Here is a 20,296-nt window from a genome sequence, read left to right as displayed (position 1 = left end):
GAAACCTTGGAACTTTCAACATTTGCTTCACCTACTGGAAATTTAACCTTATCAATCTTACTTGAAGCTAGTTTTATTTACTATGTTCTTTGTTCTTCTAAACCTATCAAGATTAAAACAAAAAGCAAGATCAACCAATCAGGTGGGACAGACAATTTAAAAAATTCTGATTATATAGATGTTTTTTTCTGTAAAAATAACAAGCCCTTTGAAGACCAGACACATTATGATGTTATGATCTTGATATTTACAAGGCTGTGTGTTTAGAGAGGTGAGGGGTTGAATTCTGTACAGAAACCCAATAGGGATGCTCTTATGCCTGGCAGTTACTGACTGGCTATTTCAAGTAGCCAGAAAACACATTGGAGGACCAGTTTGGGAGGTCGAGAGAGACTGTGACCAGTGTAGGGTATCTAGTTGGAGTGGGGGAAATGACAAAAAGATTTAGTGGGAGAATTGGGGTTTTCATTACAGGGGTTAAACAGAATAAGAACTAAATGAAAGGTTGGGGGGCAGGTACCTCCATTCTGGATTAGTGGTGCTGGAAGAGCACAGCAGTTCAGGCAGCATCCAAGTAGCTTTTTATTCCTGATGAAGGGCTTTTGCCCGAAACGTCGATTTTGAAGCTACTTGGATGCTGCCTGAACTGCTGTGCTCTTCCAGCACCACTAATCCAGAATCTGGTTTCCAGCATCTGCAGTCATTGTTTTTACCGGGCAGGTACCTTCAGTTTAGCTTGGTGGGATAAGAAGACATTCCTGCTCTTCCTGGTCCACAAACACTGTTGTGGAGTCAGCTATCCATTTAACTGAAGTAGATGACACTTTACTCCTGCTTTTACCTGCTCAGTGTCTGAAGATGTATAAACACAGCCATGTGGGATAAACATAAAAGCAGTAAGATGAAGGTCCAGAGTTTCCTTATATGGGTGGCATGATGGCACTGTGGTTAGCCACTGCTGCCTCACAGCGCCAGGATCCCAGGTTTGATTCCAGCCTCGGGTGACTGTCTGTGTGGAGTTTGCACATTCTCCCCATGTCTGCATGGGTTTCCTCCCACGGTCCAAAGATGTGCAGGTCAGGTGAATTGGCCATGTTAAATTGCTCATAGGTGCATTAGTCAGAGGGAAATGGGTCTGGGTGGGTTACTCTTTGGAGGGTCAGTGTGGACCGGTTGGGCCAAAGGGCCTGTTTCCACACTGTAGGAAATCTAATCTAATCATAAGCTTCCAACAACAGGCCCAACTCATACAGAATAATTTCTCATGAATCCCTCATCTTCCCTCTTTAGAACCAGAAACTGGTGGGTTTGGGGCAGTTGGATTCTGGATTCAAATTGATAGCATTTTAATTTGTCACCTGAACCACTAGCCTTTGGGATTAAAGTTGTTGCATTTGTTTTAATGTACTCTCGACATTGCAAAATACAAATTGGAGATGTCGGAATCTAATTTGCATCAATGTTGTTCTCTAGGGAAGTGCTATGTCTGCAATTTGTTTACCTTCGTGTTATCAGTGGATGCAGAGATGGAAAGATTCGAATTTTTGACCTATTGAATGGTATCTGTCTAAGAATGATGAGAGCAACTGGCCATGGAGATCCTGTGCTATCCATACATATTGCTGGAAATAGGTACACATGTAGCAAATTGTTCAAATCTAAATATGTTACTCACTAGCTTTGATATATATTTTGGCTCTCAAATAAATAGAAATGGCCTTCTTGGAGCACCTTAAAAAGTACTTTTTCAGACCACAGAGTGTCCCAAAAGCAGACTACAGCCAATTAAATACTTCACAAGTGCAATTACTCTTGTAATATGGGAAATATAGCAGAGTATGTGCAAACTCCCACACATAGCAATGCAATAATGACAAGGTAATTTGTGTATGTTTGCAATGATGATTGAAGGACAGTTACTATCCATGATCTTTTCTATACAGTCTCATGAAGTCTTTCACAGTCACTTGAGAGGCAGGTAGAGGCTTGGTTTAGCATCTCATCCAAAAGGCAGCACCCACCTCAGTACTGCACAGGAGTGTTGAACCTGATTATTGTGTCATATCCTGGAGGAGGACCAGTATCCTCAGCCTTCTGAATTAAAGTCCGGAGTGCAACTGGTTGAGCCACAGACGATCCCTGAAGCTGACCTTGTTGTTTGAAAGGGACAATCCTGCACTCTGCTTTTACTTAAATCAAGTTTAAATACCTGCATATCTAAAAAATGTAGAATTGCTTATTGGAATATGGGATGGAAAACAAGAGGGAAATTTGACAACTGTTTCCAATCTCCCCTTTGCAAATCTCATGGCAGGTGCCATCACCATAAAGTATAAAGTCAGTCAAACTTCAGCTATTTGATTGTAGTATCCTTTCTTCATTAATGGTAATAATTGTTGTACTGCAATTCCATTGTGATTTTAAAAATTCACTTTTATCTGCACAGCTTTGCCATTATTTTTTCAAACAATTGGAATATCCCAGCATGTAATTAGTGTAGCAACACTGTAAGCAGCACTATCCTTTAAAAACAGTGATTGATTTTGAACTAAAATAAATCAAAAATCTGTATATACCTGTAGCCCCTCTAATATTCTTCTATTTCTCCCCAGTTCAGCACCAGGGGTTTCCTCACCCTAGTAAATTAACTCAACTAAACATCACAGAGAAGTTACATTGCTTGAGTAAACCCCACAGTGAGGGAGGAAGTGAAACCTTGGAACTTTCAACATTTGCTTCACCCACTGGAAATTTAACTTTGTTGACTTTACTTAAAGCTGGTTTTATTTAGTATGTTCTTTGTTCTTCTAAACCAATCAAGATTTTTTTAAAAAGCAAGATCTATTTTAAACCATGCAGTTCTTTGGTGAATGGGCAATTTGATTTTAATGTTATGTGATTGATTTCCCTCTCCATTATTTGAGTATTACATTTCTCATAGCAACCAGTAGCCTATAAAATTAGATATGCATTTCCCAGTGACTTGAAGGACATGAGTTTATGTTTAAGACTTTTAATGTAACAATCTAAAATCAACATTATGAAACATGACCTGTAAAGCAACTAATGTACAATTCTAAAGAAAATGATATTTTCTTTACTCACCAATGAACACTATGAAAACCCCATAATGTGTTTACATGTTATGCTACACTTTTAGTTGAACGAAATAAGACCAAAACTCCTCTTGGCTTTCTAACAGGATCCCTTCTCCCTATCACATAAAATTAGGTCTTCCAGGTTTCTTTAGAAATACTTTCACTCCATCTCCTGGTTTCCACTGAATGCACTCCCAGCAGCAAGGCACTCTCTCGCAACTCCTTGGTATTTAAATCTCTGGAGGTCTTATTTTTTTCACAAAGGGAATCCATTCTAATCAGCATTCTGCTTGGAGGTTAACATAAAAATCGTCTTTCCCTCCCTTTAGCACAGCATCAGCTGTTATCAGGCCCCTCTCTAAATCCGTCTGTATGTAACAGTTTGATAATCTGTACCCAGCAAGATGAAATGCTCCTCTTTGTGTCACACTGTGAAAACTGCCACCTCAGTTTCAATTTGGAGGTGCTAGCATTGGACTGGGGTGGACAAAGTTAAAAATCACACAACACCAGATTACAGTCCAACAGTGATTCCAAATAAGCCTGTTGGACTATAACCTGTGTTGTGTGATTTTTAACTTGGTCCACCTCAGTTTCCATATCACCTGTGACTGTGTCAAGTGGACCTGTATCTCGGCAGTGTTTAGTATGTTCATCATCCTCCATTTCAAGACATTTTAAAAAAGGACATTAAAGATAGGAACTGGGTTACAGCAGATTAATATGCTCCAAAAATTGAGCAATAGTACTATCCATCAATAATGAATCCTGCTTTCAACAGCTAAATAGCCACCTAAACTTTTCGACTTCTGTGCAAATATTTATAAAGTGTTACTCTTTTAATAAGAGTTACTGAAGCCATTCACTATTGCTCTATCTTGTCCAGTTGTGCTTTACTTGGACATTTGTGTTTAACAGGTGAATGTCAATCTTTTGAGCTCAAGGCAAGCGGAGGGTAGCTCATCATGCTACTGGCTTGTGCCTTGTCGATGGTGAACTTTGAGGACTCAGGAAGTGAGTTACTCACTGCAGAATTCCAAGTTGCTGACCTGCTGTTGCAGCCACTGTATTTATATGGCTGTTCAAGTTAAGGGTAAAGTCAATAGTAATCGTTGATAGTGAAGGATTCAGCCATTGTTGAATGTCAAGTAGAAATATTTACATTTTCCTTTGTTATAAATCGTCACTGCATAACATTGTATAGCATGAATGGTACTTGCCCAAGCCTAAGAGTTGTCTGGGTTTCGCTGCAATGTGGCTGTGAACTGCTTCAGTGATCAAAGAATTGTAAAGATGCCAGGTCATGATCAGTCTGTTAATTGAGCTGTCAGCATTCTATGAATTAAGCATGAAGATTTTCTGAGCCATGCACAGTTTGGAGATTTTATAGATAAAATATATTACCTTGTCTCTCTGAGATGATCACAGATTACTTTGTTGTATTATTTAGGATGGTAATAAACACAATGTCCAATGTGGTGAAATTTCAGTTTGAGGATATTGTATGGGATTACAAAGCTAAAGCATCAATCCTTGATGCCTCAACACCACAGGACAAATTTAAAATGGCACCGCTGAGGAAACAACCATACAGTTATGTACGTGCTCAGCGCATGAGAAGGATTGGTTCAACCAATGAAAAGATCTACCACAGACAGGAGAAGTTTTCAAAAGATGGTCTGTTCCACCACGCACGATTCTTGTCAGCTAGATGCATGAAAGCAGCACAGAGTAAGTAATTGCACAAGCTTTTAAGATGGTTGTTTCCATAACACAAAATATATTTCTTTAGAACTTACTTGATCAGTGGTATTTATGGTGGTGGCTCAGAATATATTATTGCTTTTTGTTAACTTGGATTTCTGTTATATGAAAGTCTAACTTTTTTTTCAAAAGCTACAAAGTCACTTTGAACAAGCTCTGGTGAATTTCTTCTCTGTCTATCTTCCATGGTAAACAAAAGAAAAACTGAAACTTATGATTTGTCAAACCAGGTTTCGTTCTGGGATTTGACTTGACCAGTGTTGCCATTAGTTGCAAACTCAACAGATTAGATTGCTTTGACTTCCGCTGCACCAAACACAGATCAGCTACATTCAGTGTAGAAATGGTTTAAATATTGTCTATAACTTGATGTTAAAGATGTTGTGGTTCTGTTTGCCGAGCTGGGAATTTGTGTTGCAGACGTTTCGTCCCCTGTCTAGGTGACATCCTCAGTGCTTGGGAGCCTCCTGTGAAGCGCTTCTGTGATCTTTCCTCCGGCATTTGTAGTGGTTTGAATCTCCCGCTTCCGGTTGTCAGTTCCAGCTGTCCATTGCAATGGCCGGTATATTGGGTCCAGATCGATGTGCTTATTGATTGAATCTGTGGATGAGTGCCATGTCTCTAGGAATTCCCTGGCTGTTCTCTGTTTGGCTTGTCCTATAATAGTAGTGTTGTCCCAGTAGAATTCATGTTGCTTGTCATCTGCGTGTGTGGCTACTAAGGATAGTTGGTCGTGTCGTTTTGTGGCTAGTTGGTGTTCATGGATGCGGATCGTTAGCTGTCTTCCTGCTTGTCCTATGTAGTGTTTTGTGCAGTGCTTGCATGGAATTTTGTACACTACATTGGTTTTGCTCATGCTGGGTATCGGGTCCTTCATTCTGGTGTGTTGTTGTCTGAGAGTGGCTGTTGGTTTGTGTGCTGTTATGAGTCCTAGTGGTCGCAGTAGTCTGGCTGTCAGTTCGGAAATGCTCTTGATGTATGGTAGTGTGGCTAGTCGTTTGGGTTGTGGCATGACCTCATTCCGTTGTCTTTCCCTTAGGCATCTGTTGATGAAATTGATCAACAGATGCCTAAAGGAAGGACAACGGAACTAGGACATGCCACAACCCAAAGGACTAGCCACACTACCAATAATCAAGAGCATTTCTAAACTGACAGCCAGACTACTGCGACCCCCTCTAGGACTCACAACAGCACACAAACCAACAGCCACTCTCAGACAACAACTCACCAGAACGAAGGACCCGATACCCAGCATGAGCAAAACCAATGTAGTGTACAAAATCCTATACAAGGACTGCACAAAACACTACATAGGACAAACAGGAAGACAGCTAACGATCCATATACACGAACACCAACTAGCCACAAAACGACACGACCAACTATCCTTAGTAGCCACACATGCAGATGACAAGCAAAATGAATTCTACTGGGACAACACTACTATTATAGGACAAGCCAAACAGAGAACAGCCAGGGAATTCCTAGAGACATGGCACTCATCCACAGATTCAATCAATAAGCACATCGATCTGGACCCAATATACCGGCCATTGCAATGGACAGCTGGAACTGACAACCGGAAGCGGGAGATTCAAACCACTACAAATGCCGGAGGAAAGATCACAGAAGCGCTTCACAGGAGGCTCCCAAATACTGAGGATGTCACCTAGACAGGGGACGAAATGTCTGCAACACAAATTCCCAGCTCGGCGAACAGAACCACAACAACGAGCACCCGAGCTACAAATCTTCTCACAAACTTTGATGTTAAAGATATTCTGTGTCAATATTATTTTCTTTTCTGTTACTCTTTGGTAGGGATTCAGTCAGACTCCATGAAAGCTCTCAGCTTGAGGGAATCCCAATATCGAGATCACAGTGCATCGTACAGTCTGCAGTCAGAATTCGACTTGAAACCACCCTCAGCGTACATGAGTAGTTCAGAAATGCTCACACAAAAGCATTTAAAACAGGATGCAGACTCCAGAATTTTGTATGGTGAGATCTCATAGAAGAGGCTTCATTTCTTTTGATACTTTTCTGCTTGTGCTGAAAATTGTACATAAAATATTGTGAATTTGACTCAAATACATTTTAACTAGATATATTAAAAAAATGTTATTTAGGATGCTGGGACAGCCTGTTGCCCTTCTCTTGTATTGAATATGGGACTGTCACCCATTTTCTCATTCATCCTTATTTGGACATGTCTCAATCAAGAACCATATTCCTTTTCTAAAAGGTTACAAAGGTTCTATTTCATAGTTATTGTTGAGCTCGCACATTATTTTACAATGATCTGAGGTAAAGGACTACTTGTGGCTTTGTTGGGAATACAGGATTTATAGATTGAAGTTGGAAAAGCTAGGATGGAAGAAGTGAATTTGTCTGTTTCATAGTTGAATTTTTTTATTCACTCATGGAATGGGCATTGTTAGCTGTCCAGCATTTATTGCCCATTCCCAATTGTCCTTGAAAAAGCAGTGATGAACTGCCTTCTTGAACTGTTGCAATCCACATGCTATTGGTTGATCCACAAAATCCTTCGAGATGGAATTTTAGGATTTTGACCCACCGACAATGAATGAATGATGATATATTTCCAAGTCAGGTTGCTCAGTGGCTTGGAATAGATTTTTCAGGTGGTGGTGTTTCTGCTGCTCCACTCCTTCTCGATGGAAGAGGAGCTTGGGTAAAATTTTGGAATGTACTTTGTGGATAGTACACACAGCTGCAACTGAGTGTCAGTGGTGGAGGGAATGGATGTTTGTGGATGTAATGCCAATTAAGTTGGCTGCTTTGTCCTGGATGGTGTCAAGCTTCTTCAGTGTTGTAGGATCTACACTCATCCAGGCAAACGGGGAGTATTCCATCACACTCCTGACTTGTCCCTTATAGATGGTGGACAGGCTTTGGGGAGTCAGGAGGTGAGTCACCTGCCACAGTATTCCTTGTGTCTGATCAGCTTTTGTAGCCATTGTGTTTATGTGTTGAGTTTCTGGTCAATGGTAACCTCAAGGATGTTGATAGTGGGGGATTCAGTGATGGTAACATCATTGAATATCAAGGGGTGGTGGTTAGTTTGTCTTTCATTGAAGATTGTCATTGCCTGGCATTTGTGTGGTGGGAATGTTACTTGTTGCTTGTCAGCCCAAACTTGGATATTGTCCAGACTTTATTGCATTTAAAAATGGACTATTTCAGTATCTGAGGAGTTGTAAATGGTATAGAACATTGTGCAATTATTGGTAAACATCTCCAGCTCTGATCTTATGATGAAGGGAAGGTCATCAATGAAACAGCTGAAGATAGTTCAACCTCAGACAATACCATGAGGAACCTCCGTAGAGATGTTCTGAAGCTGAGATGACTGACCACCAACAACCATTATAATTTTCCTTTGTGCAAAGTATGACTGCAATCATTGGACAGTTTATCTCCGATCGTCAAGTTTGCTAGGGCTCCAAGATGGCACAATGTGGCCTTGATGTTGAGGGCTGTCACTCTCACCTCACCTCTGGATTAGTAATGATGAGGTCAAGTATGGTTCTCCCTCTGTTGGTTCCCTCACCATTTGCTGCAAACCAATATAGTAGCTATAGTAGCTAACTCAATCAGTAGTGCTACTGCTGTGTCACTCTTCATGGTGGATATGGAAATCCACCACCCACATTTTGTGCCCTTGCCACCCTCTGTGCTTCCTCCAAGTGTTGTTAAACATGGAGGAGCACCGATTCATCATCCGAGGGAGGACGGTACTTGATAACCAGCAGGAGGTTTCCTTGCCCATGTTTAACCTGAAGCCATAAGACTTCGTGAGGTCCAGAGTCAATGTTGAGGACTCCTAGGGAAACTCTCTCTCGACTGTATACCACAGGCCACACCACTGCTGGGTCTGTTCTGCCGGTGGGACAGGACATATCCAGGGACAGTGATGGTGGTGTCTGGATTCATTATGTGTAAGGTATGATTCTTTAAATATGGCTATGTCTGACTGTTGCTTGACTAGTCTGTGAGACAGCTCCCCCAATTTTGGCACTACCTCCAGATGTAAGTAATGATGACTTTGAAGAATCAAAAGGGCTGTTTTTGCAGTTGTCTTTTCCACTGCTTAAGATGATGCCAGGTTGGTTGTCCGGTTTCATTTCTTTGTTGAGACATCATTGCAATTGATACTTGCTAGGCCATTTCAGAGGGCTAGTAAGAGTCAACCACGTTGCTGTGGGTCTGGAGTCACATGTAGGCCAGACCAGGTAGATACAGCAGATTTCCTTCCCTGAAGGACATTAGTGAACCAGTTGGGTTTTTCTGACAATCGACAATGGCTTCATGGTCATCAGTAGATTCTGAATTCCACATTCTTTTTGATTCTAAATTCCACCATCTGCTCTGGCAGAATTTGAAACCGAGAACATTAGCTGAGTTTCTGGATTAAAAGTCTAGTGATAATACCACTTGGCTATTGCCTCCCCTTTTAACATTTCTAAACATCTAACATTTTGACCAGCTTGCTGCTGACTTCGGTCATTAGGATGGAGTGTGTATTCTCCTCAGGGCCTGACAACTACAATGTGAATAACAGGCATTCTATCAACAGGCTAACAACCTTGGATAAGACTGAAGCAATGTGGGTGGAGGAGGTGCGTTCACTGGTTGCAAGGGATATTGGAGATTAGCTGACATTCAATTGCATATTTTGATTTCAGTTAAAATTGTGTTTTGAGGGTCTGAATGGGCATATCAAGTTATCTACTATCTGCAGTATAAAACCTTAGTGTGGACTTCCATATCTGATAAGAAGTGCTCTTGATCAGAATAACAAGTATAATTTCTGAACTGCTCCAGCCAGGTTTGCTTGTTCTGACCACTAGGCTTTCAGTTCATCTCTTTAGCAGAGCTTTAAACCACTCAATTTATCATACAACTGAGTGATTCTCCCTATAGCCTTGCTGCAGGGTTGACCTCTTTCTGTTTTCCAGCTAACTGAGTAAGAACGAATTTTATTTTTGGATTTCTGTTACCTAGCTTTTCCTTCATGGGTGCCGCTTTGGGTTTGTAAGATTGGAGGCAGGATACAGATTGCTATAGTCACTATCCCTGGTATACCTTTTTTTTATGGAAGCAGTATCAGAATAAAATAGTTTTACTGGCACACAGCAACTCTTTCTTGGTTTGAGCTTTGCCAAGGTGATATCTTTGAACGAAGTCCTGGATGCCTTGGGTGTTTGAGTTGGATGTGTCCTGATCAGTGTTAGGTCAGGATTATTGAGGGCCAGGTTGAAGCAAGTTGATCTAATTTTATTTTGTTATTAAGTGTAAATAAAATGATACAGCCCTCAATCACATGAACTCTTTTTACAAGAGATGGTGTGCTTGTATGATGGGAAGTAAGTGAATTATTGTTACAGAATGGAAGGATTTTAGAATGGTGACAACTTGGGATTGTTCTGCCCTGAGTGAAAGAACAACTGGAGCATGTGGCTAGAGAGTGAATGCTGGCAGTTTAGAATTCACACTTTGATTCAGATTTTTGGCAGTTTAATGCTGCTCAACTTAAGCTGTATTCTAGGTGTTGTTTCTATTACATAAAGACATGCACTGTGAGGTTCTCAGACAGCTGAGAACGATGTACCATGATGTCAGTACAATTGCTAGAGTTGTCCTTAAACTGCCAATAATAGGAAGGCAAAGGATCAATGATGTGTCTCTGACCCGATGTTCCTATTCAGGCAAATACCCGGGACATCCAGACCTTAGAATTTATAGATATCACCTTGGCCAAGTTCAAACCAAAAAAAAGTATGAATGAATAAAATTATTTGATTTCAATGCTGTAACTTGCTTCTGTGAGCTGTTAGCTCAGATGTGCCATTGAGATGGACCCTGCTAGCTGATTTTATTTCATTTTGGAGGTTACAAGTGAGATCGAGAGGTTGTTCTATCAGTATTTCAGTCTGAACCCAACATGCATTTCAATTCTTAGTCATTCAAGTACTGGTAGTGTTGATATTGTCCTTTTAGAAGTACATTCCAGTTATTTTCTAACCAACCTATTCAGAAATAATATGACACACCTTTGGAGGCCTTCTGGTTCAAAAATAGGCTCACTAACACAGTGTCACAAGAGCTGTGATTCCATTCTTTTCACATGTTTTGTTTCATCTGTTCTAGAAGGGTTTTAAGTAGACAATTAAAATTCCTTGTCCAGGTTGATTCTTTTAGTATGACTTCAGAATAAATCCCCTGTCAGCCTTGGTAATGAACATCATCATTATGAGTGAACCTGATCCTGTTAGCACTAAAAATCCAACTTCAGTGACCAAGAACTGAAACAATATTGATTTTCCTTCTCTCTTGAATTGGGAATTTAAAGACAATTGTAGAATTTGTGCTTGTGTTCAGACTTAATCAACATACACTAGGGAACGACTGTGCTTGAGTTTGTGTAATATTAAAAGAACGGAGACTTCAGCTTAACAGCATGAAGCAGTCCATGTCCAAATGGCGCAAAACCTCAACAGCATCCAGGTTTGGGCTGATAAGTGGCAAGTAACATTCCTGGCATGGAAGTGCCAAGCACAGACCATCTCTAAGTCCTGTGGCTGCTCTGAGGCCTGCTGCAGACCGAGCAGTGACTACTGCTCCTGATGCTGCTGCTGGGACTGATGAAGTCCTGGGACTCTGACTGGCTGGCATCTAATTGAGATGGGCCATCCTATCTTAGAAAGGCAAAAGCCCCAACCACAAGCAATTAATTACCTAGGGATCATCAAAATCCAGGTCTGCTGGAGAAGGGGCTGCTGTAATTTTCTGCAGGTTGGGAGGGGTAAATTCCAGCCAGGGAGATCGCTGGGTTTGGATTATACTTCGTCCAAGCGTAACAGGATTCTGCTATTTTCAGTTACCCTAATTTCTCTATAATGAGAAAAAGGCACAAATGTACCACACAAAATCATGTAACTTGCTTTTGATCTTTTTACAGGTGAAAGGCCCAAATCATTGTCTGCAGCTTCTAGATTTTTGTCAGTGAGTGAGCAGGGTGCATTAAAACACATTAAAAGACATAAGTTCTACAAGCCCAAAACTGCAGACCAGATTTACTTGACTGTCAATGCTATCCACAATTACCTCAGATTTGATGAAACATCAATAAACACTCTCTACAACAATTCACTTTCAGAAGATTGGGGTCAACTTCTTTGTTCTTTTGAAGACACAGTGAAAAAGGGAAGTGATACAGCAATGAAGAAGGCTACTGTCAAAATCAGTGACACTGTTGATGCTGTTGGACTAAGAGATGACTGCATTGATGTCAAAACACTTATGGCACCTTTTGAGTTGAAAATGCAAAAATTTAAAGAGAAAGACAAATTTAGTGGTTTGGACACAAAATGTTTTGTCACAAAACCAATGATAAAACGATCAAAATCAGCAGTAGCCTTTGTGGACTCTGTCAAATTTAGACGTGCAAAGGGTCGACCCCAATCTGCAGTTGAAGAAATCAATAAGAGCATGAGCTCGAGAACAACTAGTTCCAACAATGGATCTCGAGCCAAAGCCTTCATACTTACAGATTCTGCAACTGCCACTATAGAACCCAAACACAAGTTGCAGCACATAGTTGACATAAATCCATATCGAAACAACAGTGGCTTCACTCTTTCGACAATGACACAACAAAAGGAATATGCAGAGAAAATTGCGAAGGACCATAACGCTCAACAGCAAAGAACAAGCAATACACACAGTTAGGCAGAAGGCTTCGTTAAAGAAAGATGAAAAGTCTTAAGTTGGACTTAATTTGCATAAATGAACTGATGAAATCTCATGTTAAAAGTGGTTCACACATAGTAATATATTGAATAATGGTAACGATAAATAGTTTGCATGCTGTACAGGAAATATTATATGTTTGTGTCAACACTACGTTTTAAGTGACAATCTGAATAAGATACATAAGGTATAATATCAAAGGGGTTAGTTCAGCAGAACGATTTGTGCTGCATTGGCAATATTGAAGGATTGATTACACCAGGTTAAGTTGTTACAATATGGAAGTGAACCCCTCTGTTAATTAAACCAAACACTCAGAAAGTTCACCTTGCCTCGTATTCTGTTAAAATATGATTAACAGAGAATTCCCAAATTCCACTATTTAAAGAAAATAATATCAATTTATTTTTTAAATCTAAAAGTGAACATTAAACAACAACTATTCACAACTCTAAGCCCCCCTTTCTCTTAATTGCTTATTACCTGTCTCCAACTCTATAACAATATGCTGTCCCAATAAGTCACTTATTAAAATGACATCAACTTCAAAACCACACAGCCACTGTCATCATCTTCTGACTGCTGATCTCCCTGAGTTGTCTTCTTTCTTTTTTATAGATATTTTTATTGAGAAAAGAAGATTTTTGAAATTTTTTAACAAATTTACAAAAGTAGTACAAACTAGTATATTCCGCTTTACAATATAATAACAACACCAATACAGCATTTTAAAAAAACTAATCTTTTCTACAAACTACCAAAACATAAAATAGGACATCCTGCATTATTAACAGTAAAGAAAAAGGAGAAAAAAAAGTAAATAACTAGATACATATTCAAAATAAATTTATATCAAGTCATAATAAAACCCGTATTTATACGGGATTCTTCCTCCTGGGAGCCCTCAAACCAACAAGAACCATTGCCACGGCTAAGCAAAGGCCCTGAACAATATGGCCGATATATCTGAGTCAATGTAGTTCAAAAAGGGCTGCCATGTTCTATAAAATAATTCCGTTTTTTGGTGCACCATATTGATAAGGAAGTCAAGGGGGATATGACTATCCTGTGCCAATTTGAAAGTCCTGGGGGACCTTTAGATGCCCAATTGACTAAAATGTTTTTCCTTGCACAAAAGGAAAGGATAGTGAATAATTTCTTCCCGTATACATCTGAAGAGGGGAAATTTGGGGAGCCCAAAAGTACAGACACTGGGTCCAACCCAATCTCCGTACCCAAAATCTCTGCCAAGGCATTCGCTACTCTGTCCCAGTATCTGCAGATCTTATGGCATGCCCACAGACAATGCGTAAGGGTACCAACTTCTATTTTGCATTTCGGACACATTGGAGATGCTCCTGCCTTGAACTTTGCAAGTTGCTCAGGTGCCATGTGAGCCCTATGAAGTATCTTCAATTGGATAGCCTACATTCTGTTACAGGTAGAGATCTTCCTAGCATTTTCCCAGACATCCTCCCACATCTCGAAGGGGGCGGCACGATGGCACAGTGGTTAACACTGCTGCCTCACAACGCCAGAGACCCGGGTTCAATTCCTGCCTCAGGCAACTGTCTGTGTGGAGTTTGCACATTCTCCCAGTGTCTGCGTGGGTGTCCTCCAGGTGCTCCAGTTTCCTCCCAGTGCTCCAGTTTCCTCCCACAGTTCAACAATGTGCAGGTTAGGTGAATTGGCTATGCTAAATTGCCTGTAGTGTTAGGTGAAGAGGGAAATGAGTCTGGGTGGGTTGCTCTTCGGAGGGTTGGTGTGGACTTGATGGGCTGAAGGGCCTGTTTCCAAGCTGTAAGCAATCTAATCTAATTTCCATCCCTAATCCTTGACTCCAGGTTTTATATAACTGTTCCATGTCCTTCGATATCTTATTACATAGGAAGTGGTAGAGGGTACTGACAGAGGGTGGACCCATCGGCCGAAGCACTCTCCTTTCCCTATTCGATTTGAAAGGATTAATTATCAATGTGGTCTTCTTTTGTATGAAGTCTCGTATTTGGAAATATTGAAAAATATCCTTGCTAGGCAGCCTAAACTTTTGATGCAGCTGTTCGAAGGACATCATGACCTCCCCATCGAACAAATCTCCCAAACAAGAGAAACCTCTGGACTCCCAGATTTTGAATGCAGCATCAGTCAGCCTGGCTAGAATCCCAACATTCCTACTATAGGGGTATAAGGGGAGATTTTTTGTAGGTTACCCTCATCCTGTTGCCTTATCCTCCAGGCTTTGATTAGAAATAGTAGGTTGATGAGGGGAAATTTTGCTTGGAAGGCCTCAATATCTAACCAGATTGATTGTGGGTCACAAGAGAGCCAATCAGCTACATAAGATAATCGAGAGCTCAATTGGTACCTCCTGAAACCCTGGATTAGAGTGGTGCGGAAAAGCACAGCAGTTCAGGCAGCATCCGAGGAGCAGGAAAATCGGCATTTCGGGCAAAAGCCCTTCATCAGGAATACAGGCAGAGTGCCTGAAGGGTGGAGAGATAAATGAGAGGAGGGTGGGGGTGGGGAGAAAGTAGCATAGAGTACAATAGGTAAGTGGGGGGTGGGGATGAAGGTGATAGGTCAGGGAGGAGGGTGGGGGAAGGTAGCAATTTACCTGTTTTTACCTCCTGAAATCCGGAAAATCCAGCCCACCCCTTACTTGTGGAAGCTGTAGCTTTTCTAATTTAATAAGGGGTCATCTATGACTCCAAATAAAGAAGCCGAGTTAACCACAAAGCATGCGCAGGGCCTGCCTCGGCAGCATCAAGGGGAGCATTCTCATAGGATATAGAAGACGAGGTAGGATATTCATATTAACTAAGGCTATTCTACCTAGCCAGGATATTGGGAGATCTTCCCAGCGTTGAAGGTCCTGTCTTATTTTCTCTAATAAATGTGTGTAATTGGGTTTATATAGCTAACCAAATGTTGGAGTGATAAAAATACCTAAGTAAAGAAAACCTCCCAGTGACCACCGAAAGGGGAAATGGGATCTATCCGGAAAATTGGATATACTGGCAAGACCTCCCAGTGGCATGGCCTCCGATTTCATAAAATTGATTTTATAACCCGAGAACGTATCAAATAAGCTAACCACTTGAATTAAGTGGGAAACAGATGTCAATGGATCATTTAAGAAAAGGAGGACATCATCCGCATCGAGGATAATTTTGTGCTTGCCCAATCCAACCTCCGGAACTGTTATATTAGGGTCAGCTCACCGCCAGCGGCTCAATCACTAGCGTAAATAATAATGGTGAGAGAGGGCATCCCTGATGAAAACCTCTGCCAATGCTTAAACTATCCGAACTCAAACCATCGGTGATCACCGCTGCTTTGGGATCATTATATAATACTGTAACCCATTTAGTAAAGACCTCTCCAACACCAAACCGTTCCAGTATATAAAAGAGATATGGCCATTCTACCTGATCGAATGCCTTCTCTGCATCTAGGGAGACAACTAATCCTGGTATCGCTCCCTGCTGGCAGGCTTGTACCATATTTAAGACTCTTCTAATGTTATTAGTTGATCTGCGACCCTTTATAAACCCCGTCTGGTCCTCTTTTATAACGAATGGTAAAACCCTCTCCAGTCTTAATGCCAACACTTTTGAGAGAATTTTAAAACCCACATTCAACAAGAATATAGATCTACATGAAGAGCAATCATCTAGGACCTTTCCCTTCTTAAGAATGAGTGAAATATTTGCTTCTCTCAGAGAAGGCGGGAGGCATCCCTGACTATGTGAATAATTATACACATTTATAAGTGGCCCAACCAATTCCCCTATAAATTCTTCATAGAACTCTGCCTGGAATCCATCTGGTCTGGGCGCTTTGCCACTCTGGAGCTGTCTCACCGCCTCCCGTACTTTCTGGGTTGCCGGGGGCATTCAGGAACGACACTTGCTCCAAGGTTAGGCCTGGAAGGGCCAGGTTTTTAAAAAAAAGACTCCATCTTCCTCATTCTATCCTCACAGTCCTACGATTTATACAATTTGAAATAGAACTTTCTAAAGGCTACATTGATCTTTTTACGATCACAAGTCAGAGTACCAGCACTCTCTCAACAGACGTAATGGCTTGGGAAGCCTTTCTCTTTCTGGCAAGGTATGCTAGATACCTGTCAGATTTATCGCCATATTCAAATAACCTCTGCTTCGCAAATAATATCTCCCTTTTTGCTGTTTGAGTAAATACGGTATTCAAAGTTGCTCTAAGGGCTGTGATCCGCTGTAGTTTAGTAATGGAAGGCCGATCAACATCACTGTCTCAGCCGCCTTCAGGCGAGCCTCGAGCAGATACTATTGCTCTTCCTTTTGTCTTTTCCGGGTCGCAGAATATGAAATAACCAAGCCTCGTATGTATGCCTTAGCAGTCTCCCACATCACTGAAGGCTTATTGGCTGTGCCTGAGTTGATATCCCAGAAGGTTTTAAATTCCTGCGAGAAATATTTTATGAACTTACTATCCTTCAATAGGAAAGGGTCCATACGCCAATGCCGGGAACCTATCTCATCATTACTAGTCTTAACCTCCAAATATACTGCGGCATGGTCGGAAATAGTTATATTACTATTTTACAAAGCAATATTGAGTTCAAAAGGGTCGAGAGGACAAAAAACATGTTGATTCTGGTATGACACTTGTGTGGGTTAAAATAGAAAATAAAGTCTCTAACCTCAGGGTGAAGGCACCTCCACATATCTACCAGCCCCAACTCCCTACTCAGATCTGTCAACTGCCTAGATCTCAAAGATCTCAGAGCTCTTAGGTATCTGTCCATCTCTGGGTCAATGATACAATTAAAATCTCCCCCCTATAATTGTGTGGCGCACCCCGAAAGCCATCAACTTGGAGAATGCTTCCATTACAAATTTAAAAGGGTGTGTCGGGGGGTAATAGAGATTCAAAATCCCGTATTCCTCTCCATATATTAGGGCTTTAATTAATATATACCGTTCAGACTCATCTTTTATCTGGTTTAGCATTTGGAAGGGAAGATTCTTCCAAATAAGAATGGCTATTCCCCTACTTTTTGAGCTAAAAGGTTAAAAGAACACCTGGCCAAATCCACTCTGTTCCAGATTTGAATGGTCCTTATCAAGTAGATGTGTCTTCGGTAGAAGGGCTACACCCTTTCCTTTTTAAGACTTGATAATATCTTTTTCCTTCTGATTGGTGAGTGGCTCCTCTTGACATTCCACCTAAACGAATGGCTAACCATGATTGTCCAAGCAAGCCTGAAACCCCCGAGGAAGAAGAACCCCACACAAAAAACATTGATTAAAAACCAAAAATGATTCACATATTGAAACACTCTTTAAAACAGCTAAATTAAAACAACTAAAATCTACTCCTAAAAACAAATAACAAATTTAAAAGGAGACTTTCCCCCTTGTTCACAGGAAGCACTACTACCTTCCAATAATCCCACCATAACATCTCCCAGCTAGAGCCATGCCCTCGGCCCAGGCATTACAAAGTAGAGTAAATAAATTCAAACATCTTAAAAGACAGAAGTTAAAAGTGGGCAACCCACCCACCACCCCCCCAACACAATCACCTAGATACACTTAGCAAATCAACACAAGATGAGTGTATATAAAATTACAAAATTACAATCCCAGCAAGTATTAAGCAACCAAATTCAGAACCGTCCCCCAACAATCAAATAAATCGTGCGAGCTATAGAAGAGTCCAAAGAGAGGAGTCCCCCTCCTCCACAAAAGAAAGATGGAAAGGAGAAAGAGGAAGAAAGGAGGAAATAAAAGGGGGGCAAAGTCATTATTCATACAGTTCAAGTCCCGCAGTCTATTTGAGCGCATCCAGGAATTCTTTTACTTTTTCCGGTGATCCGAAGTTATATACAGATCCTCCACAACTGAAGAGCAGCATTGCCAGATATTGCATAGAATATTGAATATTTAAATCCCTCAGACGCTTCTTCGCCTCATCAAATGCCTTCCTCTTGCAGACCACAGCCGGAGAGACATCCTGGAACAACATTATCCTGGAGCCCTTGTATATCATGGCTTGGGGATCCTTCCCCAAGACTCTGGAGGCCTCCAGCAGCATCTGCTTTTCCCTGTAATGTTGAAATCGAACTAGGACTGGGTGGGGGCACTGGTCTGACCCGGACCTGCACACAGCAACCCGGTGGGCCCACTCAACCCGCACTTGGCCCAGCTCTGACTCCAATTTCAGCAGCTGTGGGAGCCATTGCTCCAGGAAATCCACAAGCTGGCCTTCCTCATCCCATTCGGGAAGGCCCAGCAACTGAATATTTTTCCGATAACCTCGATTTTCGAGGTTGTCGATATGTTCCTCCAAGGTCCAGACTCGTCGTTCCAGAGCCTGGACCTGACCCATAGATGACCCAGCAGCGGTCTCGGAGGCTGCGGCCTGTTGCTCCGCCCGCCCACATATTGCCCGAGTTTCTCGATCTCTCGGTCATGCTCGGACTGAGATTGACTCTCACCTGGACCGGGTCTCTTCGATGGATGTATCAATCTTCTCTCGGAGTTTAACAAACTCCAAGATTAGGCTCGGCATTGCAGGTGAGTCCCCCAGTGTGGCTGCGTACATCTCTGTTGCTACAGGGGGGGGGAATGGGTCCCTGCCTGCTGCGAACTGTGAGAGCCTTTGCCTTTGGTCATTTTTTAAAAAAGCATCAAACTGCTAAAATTTGATGTAGAATGGCCAAGGCTGCTGGGCAAAAACTATTTTAAGCAGTTTAGCAGGTGAAGTGGGGGTACCCCACTTTGCCTCAGTCTTGGGCAGAGCTCTGCAGATTCAGACTTACTGGGTCGCCGTCATCTTGGATCTCCCACCTTCTTTCTTTTTACTGTGAATATGTTTCATACGAAAAGGTACCTTTGATAGAAAGTGTTTCCTAATTTACTGAGTCTCTCCTGATGGCAGTTGCTCTCTCTCCAATTTTCAAATGCCTGCATTTTTATATCCCAACATTGGATTGTCTCATTGGTTCCATTTTGGAAAAACAATAAATTCAAACTTGATTGCGTTTTAATATCCTGGGCAGAACTGAAACGGATTGGTTAAATTCAAACTGTTGTCAAAACAGCAACCAGGTATCCATTTCACAGCCAAATGTTACATTTCAATTTTCCAATACACTCTGGGACTGTCATCTAGTCATATATACAGGTGCTTGTAAAGTCTCAGTTCAGAACAGGATTCACTATCTCTTAAAGGTACAGTACACGCCTTCAACTTCATAATATAGTTTTGCTTAATTTAATTGATTAGGCTGTGATATAGTATGATACCAGTGGTATAGGTTCAACCTCTGTATCAGCTATGTAACTTAGAGAGGCCTATCTCCTTTATTTGACCCAGCTCGTTTGAAATGGAGTAGTGCCCCTCAAGCTATGTTATCAATTGTATCTCAGGTGAAGGAATTCAATACATTTAGCTTTGCTACCGAGACCAAAATACAGATATGAATGGACAGAAAAAGGAGTTTATGCATATTGAAATGCTAATGAAATAAACACAATGAAGGAATTCTATTTAGGAAAAGCAACTGAGGGCATGCTGGGATTTGAACTACTGTTGGATCACTGACTTTTTCCAAGTTAGGAACACACCAGATCTGTAGGTATTCAGACACATCATATATTTAAAAA

The 20,296-nt window shown here is 41.2% G+C and overlaps 1 protein-coding gene across 1 annotated transcript in view; it reads left to right on the top strand.

Annotated features, from left to right (window-relative positions):
• The window catches only part of fbxw10 (F-box and WD repeat domain containing 10), a 65,094-nt gene extending 52,196 nt beyond the window's left edge, over nt 1-12,898 (top strand). The window contains exons 11-14 of the mRNA XM_072559065.1: nt 1,474-1,632; nt 4,549-4,829; nt 6,687-6,866; nt 11,851-12,898. Of these exons, the coding sequence (XP_072415166.1) occupies nt 1,474-1,632; nt 4,549-4,829; nt 6,687-6,866; nt 11,851-12,620 (1,390 nt within the window). The 3' untranslated portion in view covers nt 12,621-12,898. The remainder of the gene's footprint in view (nt 1-1,473; nt 1,633-4,548; nt 4,830-6,686; nt 6,867-11,850) is intronic.
• The last annotated feature ends 7,398 nt before the right edge of the window (nt 12,899-20,296 follow it).

Source organism: Chiloscyllium punctatum, chromosome 39 (assembly GCF_047496795.1).
Source record: "Chiloscyllium punctatum isolate Juve2018m chromosome 39, sChiPun1.3, whole genome shotgun sequence".
In the NCBI taxonomy this organism is placed as follows: domain Eukaryota; kingdom Metazoa; phylum Chordata; class Chondrichthyes; order Orectolobiformes; family Hemiscylliidae; genus Chiloscyllium; species Chiloscyllium punctatum.
Note: the sequence above shows the minus strand (reverse complement) of the source record. Positions and strands in the feature narration are given on the sequence as shown.